General features: G+C 27.9%; 1 protein-coding gene across 1 annotated transcript; it reads left to right on the top strand.

Annotated features, from left to right (window-relative positions):
• Positions 1-2,502: 2,502 nt before the first annotated feature.
• Positions 2,503-4,480, top strand: LOC103487175 (AAA-ATPase At3g28580-like). The gene has a single exon (XM_051083904.1). It carries the CDS (start codon positions 2,606-2,608, stop codon positions 4,232-4,234), a length of 1,629 nt encoding a protein of 542 aa, XP_050939861.1. The 5' UTR covers positions 2,503-2,605; the 3' UTR covers positions 4,235-4,480.
• The last annotated feature ends 2,629 nt before the right edge of the window (positions 4,481-7,109 follow it).

The raw sequence follows: 7,109 nt of genomic DNA, 5'->3' as shown, positions 1-7,109 counted from the left end.
TTTTTTTTCTTCTTTTTTTCGCTCCGATTTAATCAAATCTAAAAGATCGTAGCCAAATTTAAATGGAATTAAAAAAATAAACAACTAAACAAATTCTGTGTAGCAAAAAAAATCTAGACAATCTTTACCAAATCATAGCTAAATCTAAACAATCTAGCCATTTTTGTATTTTTGTAGGGGACTTTTTCCGTATTCAAAATTGTTGTCTAAATTACAAAAAGAAATAACTCCTAAATGTTTATATAAAAAATCTCTATAAACTTTCAAAAGTTTCAAAAATGTCTTTTTTTTTTTAACTTTTAAAAATGGTTAAAAATAATTTATATTTGTGACTACCGATGTCTATCGTTAATATAATCTAATATCTTGCTATATTTGCGTAAATATTTTTATTTATTTTACTATATTTAAATTTAAAAATGACTTAAAATAAAACTTAAAAACTATATATATATATATATATATATATATATATATATATTTGTAAAGTATACATAAATAATAATTGTGTTTTGGGTAAAGAGAAAAAATCTAAATGAGAGCATATGGGCAGCTTTTGAGCATCGTGTTCACACGTAGGCAGTCAAATTTGGGTCTACAAAGTCTTTTGCTTATCCATTCATTTTTTATAATTATAATTATTTAATTACCACTTTTATGAAAACCACACTTTTTCTTTACACTTCATATCTTTTTCCTCTTTTTTTTTTTTTTTTTTTTTTTTTTGAAAAGGTACTTCAAATCTTTTTTCATTTACTTTAAATACACACACAAAAAAAAAAAAAGAAAAAGAAAAAAAAAACAATCGTTCGAAATTTCGTATCTGTTTCCTTTTGAGGTTAGAAAATAAAAATATCAAATAGGTTGGATGAGTTTTCCTAATTTCAATGTGTTATTTAATAGTTGTCCTCCATTTTCTATGTTATTCATCAATTAGATTTAGCCAAATTTAGAACCAATTTGACCCAAACATTTATATGAAATTTGATTATACACATTTATTATTTTTATCATATTTTATTTTATTTTATTTTATTCTATCTTATAATGATTCTAACAATTATGATTGTTAATTGAATTTAATTAAAACATCTCTCCAATATCTGTCGTTTCACCACTCCAATTTTCTGGTTCCCTTTCTATATAAATTTTTCTTGTTCTCTTTTTATATAAATGAAATTTTTATGAAAAAATGTAAACTACATATTTGTAATTAAAAAAAATATATTATCTCATCTCAAATACTCTAAACCAAAATGAATAACAATAAAAAATTATTTTTATTCTTTTTCATATTTATGTTATTACAATTTTCTTATTTTTTAAATAAAATAAAAAACGATTAAAAATCACCGAGTGATAGTCATTTGAAAAATATAAAAAGAAAAAAAGAAAAAAAAAGTTTTCTAGTAAGAAAATAATCAAATTAAAATTTAAAAAGCAATATCAATTTAATAAAGAAACATATTATATTATATATATATATATAGGAAAAAAAGAAAAAGGAATCAAAGTTGTAAGTACTTGTTATGGTCCGGTCGACTAGGGGTGTAAGAATCAAAGCTGTAAGTACTTGTTGGGTTAGTTTAAAATGTGGGTTGGGGTGGGTTGAAATTTTTTATTTTTTCGGGTTGGGTTGGGTTGCGGGTTAGAAGGTTGAAAATTTTGGGTCAACCAAACCCAACCCGAATTAATATAATAATGTAAATATAAATAAATATTATATTTTATTATTATTTATTTATTTAATAAAAGTTAAACAATCTTTGAGTTTCGAGATTTTTTTTTTTTTTGCTTAAATTGAGGCAAAACATATTCGGTTGATGATTTCCATTTACAAACATTAAAATTTAGAAACGAAAAAATAAAATAAAAATAATACAACCCGACAAACCAACCCAACCAACTCAAAAATATGAATTAGGTTGAGAATGTCTCCCAATCCAACCCGTTTACACCCTACGGTCGACAAATCAATACTTTCCCTTCTGCAATATCTTCTAAAATAACATTGTAAAAAAGAATTCTATTTTAACTTATATAATACATAAAAAGCAATAAACTCTTTTAATTAAAACCCATAACCCTTTTTAATATGTTTAAATAAAGAAAAAAATAACAATTTTTATCGTGTAAAGTATAATTTTTAACTTAACCTGACGGCTCCCAGAAGTTAGAGAGTAATTACAGGATTAATTAAAATAGGTAACAAATTTATGATTAATAATTAAGTGAATACTAATATTAAAAAACAAAATTCAAAGAGGTTAGCCGCTCTGAAAACAGATATTAATAAAAATGAAGTTTCCTTAATTAATAACAAAATTGTTTTTCCTTAATTAATAACAAACTTATTTTTCCTTAATTAATAACAGAATTATTTTTTCCTTAATTAATAACAATATTATAATCGTAAGGTTTTAGAAATTCCACGTATCCATGAGAATGGTGAGCCATTAGTCTTCTTAAACAAAGACTTCCACTGTGCAGCAAATTCCCCTCCTCCTCCTCCTCCTCCTCCTCCACCTCCTTATTTAAACCTCCCCTTTCCTTCTCAAATTCTCTACCAATAAACCTTCAAATTCCACAATTCTCTCAAACAAACATGACCCCAATGCCCATGGGACAGTTCTGGAACAATGTCGGCTCTTTAATGGCGACCACCATGTTCGTTTGGGCAATCATCCAACAATACTTCCCTTACCATCTTCGTGCTCACATCGAACGATACGCTCACAAATTTTTTGGGTTTCTCAATCCTTACATCACAATCATTTTCCCTGAATACACCGGCCAGCGTCTCCGGAAAAGTGAAGCCTTTACCGCTATTCAGAATTACCTCAGCTCACGAAGCTCTATTCGAGCTAAGCGTCTGAAGGCAGAGGCGGTCAAAAATAGCAAATCTTTGGTTCTTAGTATGGATGATAATGAAGAAGTTATTGATGAATTTAAAGGCGTTAAGATTTGGTGGACTTCTAGTAAAATCATACCCACAACTCAGAGTATATCTTACTACCCTTCTTCCGATGAGAGACGGTTTTACAAACTGACGTTTCACAGGCGAGATAGAGAAACCGTTCTTGACTCTTTTATTAATCATATTTTGGAAGAAGGAAAGGCCGTGGAGCTGAAAAACCGGCAACGGAAGCTGTATATGAACAATTCCAGTGAGAGTTGGTGGCATAAAAGTAGTTGGAGACATGTCCCTTTTGAGCATCCAGCGAATTTCCGTACCCTGGCTATGGATCCGAAGAAGAAACAAGAGATTGTGAATGATTTGGTGAAGTTTAAGAATGGGAAAGAGTATTATGAGAAAGTAGGGAAGGCCTGGAAACGTGGGTATCTTCTGTACGGTCCACCAGGAACAGGGAAATCCACCATGATCGCTGCCATGGCCAATTTCATGGAGTACGATGTTTATGATCTTGAGCTGACGTCTGTTAAGGATAATACAGAGTTGAAGAAGTTGTTGATCGAGATTTCGAATAAATCGATTATTGTGATTGAGGATATTGATTGTTCACTTGATCTTACCGGGCAACGGAAGAAGAAGAAGAAAACAGAGGAGGAGGGAGATGAAGCGAAGAAGGAGATTGAGAAGAAGGCTAAAGAGGAAGAGAAGAAAGAGAGCAAAGTGACGCTTTCTGGGCTGTTGAATTTCATCGACGGAATTTGGTCAGCGTGTGGTGGAGAGAGGTTGATTATTTTCACGACGAATCATAAGGAAAAGCTTGACGAAGCTTTGATAAGAAGAGGAAGAATGGACAAACATATAGAGATGTCTTATTGTGGTTTCGAAGCATTCAAAGTTCTTGCAATGAATTACTTGGATGTTGCATGGGATGATTCATACGATAAAATTAAGGAGATGCTAGAAGACACTGAAATGACACCGGCAGACGTGGCAGAGAATTTGATGCCAAAATATGAAGGGGAAGAAACAGGCGAGTGTTTCAAGAGATTAATTAAAGGACTTGAGGATGCAAAAGTGGCAGCTGATAAGAAGAAAGCAGAGGAGGAAGCTGAAGCTGCAAAAATGGCAGAGAAAGAGAAGGAAGAAAAGGTAAAAGAGGAGAAGAAGAAAGCTGAGGAAGAAGCAGAAGCTGCTAAAAAGGAAAAGGAGAAGAAGAAAGAAGGAGAATCGGGTGAGAAGAAGGAATGTAGTAAATGCAATGGGGTTGCAACAACAGAGGTGAAGGAGAATGGCCATGTGGAGAAGAAACAGAACAATTGAAAAAGAATAGCAATGTACGAGGATTGTACATTACACTTTCGCATTCCGATTTCGTAGGTCATTGAAGTTTTAGATTAGTAAATTGTTTAATGTTTAAAGAACAACAAAAACCAAAAAAAAAAAAAAAAAAAAAAGAAGGATTTGTAATTCGTATAGCATAGTTGCATTATTTGTAGACTCAAGCTTTGTGTTAATAAAAAAAATGGTTTGTAATGTAGAAGCCAATGCTCATGGATTGGTTCTGTATGTTTGTTTGTCATATTCTAATTTAGAGTTTAGACTTATAAAAATGGATATAACCATGGTAGAAAGGATGAATGTCACACGTTTATGACATAAAATATATATATATATATATATATATATATATAATATATATATATATATATATATATATATATATATATTTCCTCCTTGGATTAAGTATATATGAATTTCAACAAAGAGAAAGTGAAGGATGGAATTGTCAAGAAGACCTTATGACTTGTATGTTTTTAACAAGATTGTAATAATCGTTAGCAGCCAAATATGTCATTTTTGTATCAGGTTATTTATCATTTTGGTAAGTTTCAAGGATAAATTTTGATTTATTTGGTGTGAAAAATTGGTGTAAGAATTGGACACATAAGAGAAACAAGAGTAGTTTTATGGGGGAGAAATACACTCTTGGATATAGTATATATTAATGGAAAATACAAAAGCAGATGTAAAGAAAAAAGAAAACTGTAAATACTGATCCAATAAAAGAAAACCAAGGAGAAGAAAAAAAGATAAAGCTTACACTCAGATTGGTATATACTATTAAGACTTTTAATAGGATATTGAAAATTATGCCCTGATAATTGTATATATTGAAAAAAATTATTGTAAACGATAAAATTGATAAAATTTTAGATCTTGTCAATATAGATATTTCTATTCATGATTATTAGTGTTTATCATCAATACAATTTAAGATTTTGTTATACTTTGATTTATTTCTTATATTTAAATTTAAAAATGCCTTGAAAATAAAAAATAAAAAATAATTTTTAAAAACTTAAAAGCTTAAAATACAGATAAAAAGACAAGTAAAATAACATTATATGTGGAAAAAAATATATGTAATAATTGTATACAGTGAAAGAAAATATTTATTATAAAATTTTAAATGAGCATAAATAAAATATATATTGAGTCAAAATGAGCATAGATATTTATACTATCAACCTCCTCCTCTAAATTAATTCAATATCTTTGCTATATATATATATATATATATATATATATATATATATATATATATATATATATATATATATATATATATTAAGAAATAAAATAAACCTACAACATATAATATAAATGTTTTAAGGACAAATAATGGCAAAAAAAAAAAAAAAAGTATGTATAGTATATTCACAATGCCAAAGAGTGACATAAATTCTTTTGGATGGAAAGAAAAAATAAACATCATGTAGCATGCTAGCTTTTGAGTCTTGTGTTCACACCTATGAAGTCAATACATGCTTTGGTCTACAACTCTTTTACTTTTCTAATTATAATTATTTAATTACCACTTTTTGAAAACTACCCTATTTTAAATATATAAAAAAACTATCAATCGAATTTTTCTATCATTTCCTTTTCAAGGTTATAAAATAAAAATATATATATAAAAAAAAAAGTTAGATTTCGTTCACATTCGGTTATTTCGTTATTGGTTGGATCTCATTTTGTATTCGATGATATATCTCTTTTGGTTACGTTTAACGCCTACTAGTGTTAGTAACGTTTTCGACTCTCGAGAATGTGTAGAATGTATCACGATTTAACTTGATTATTTTTTGATCAATTGATCAACTTGAATCTCGGGGTGTTTAACATTTTTCTCTTGCATTCTGCTATCGTCTTTTTGTCATCCAATAAACTTGTTGACCTCATCGGTAGACTTTAGGTCTTACCTTAACAACCAACTTCAACAAACTCAACCACGTAAGTTTGTGTTTTAATATAAAAAAATAAAATTAGTTTATATATGTCACCGACTAATCCATAAATTAAGAAAGTTTGAGACAAAATCTCTCTCTTACTATATGTGTGTGACATCATCCAACTTTTCTATTTTCTACCTTTCTTCTCTTTTAAGTTCAACACCCAATTAAAATAAGCCACCTACCTTTACTCTTTTACTTTCTTTATACGTTTATCGGCTTGTATAATAATAAAATAATCATAATTTACATTAATTTTTAGAATAATTATTAAATATGTAGCAATATTTTAAAAAAATTACAAATATAGTAAAATCTGTTAATGATAGACTTCTATTTTTATGGTTTATCTATGATAAACCAACATTTGCTACTTGGTCTATCAGACTCCTATCATTGATAGATTTTGACAAATTTTACTATATTCGTAATTTTTTAAAATGTTGCTATATACTTAATTATTTTAAATATAATTGTTACATTTGCAACTATTCCTATATAATACATTAAAGCAATAAACTTTTTTCTAATTAAAAGCAATAGCCCCCTTTTAATATGTTTAATAAATTAAAAAAGAAAAACTACTTTTACTCACATATAAAGTATAATTTTTAATTTCACTCAATCGCTTCTAAAAGCTAAGGTAGTTAATACACCATTTTTATAAATAGGTAACAATTTCAGACTTTCTAGAGAAGTTTTTTTAAGAAGTTATAAATATAACAAAATGTATATTTTTATGGTCTATTAGGGATAAACAAATATTTTCAACGTGATGGATTATTAGTGAGAGACAAATACTTCTATCATTGATAGATTTTAAGGAATATATTTTTAATTTTTAAAATTTTGTTATATATGTTAAAATTTTAAATCTAATTGCTATATTTATGTTTTATTGT

The sequence above is a fragment of the Cucumis melo genome, chromosome 4 (genome assembly GCF_025177605.1).
Source record: "Cucumis melo cultivar AY chromosome 4, USDA_Cmelo_AY_1.0, whole genome shotgun sequence".
Classification (NCBI taxonomy): Eukaryota; Viridiplantae; Streptophyta; class Magnoliopsida; order Cucurbitales; family Cucurbitaceae; genus Cucumis; species Cucumis melo.
This window is presented reverse-complemented; position numbering and strand designations above follow the sequence as displayed.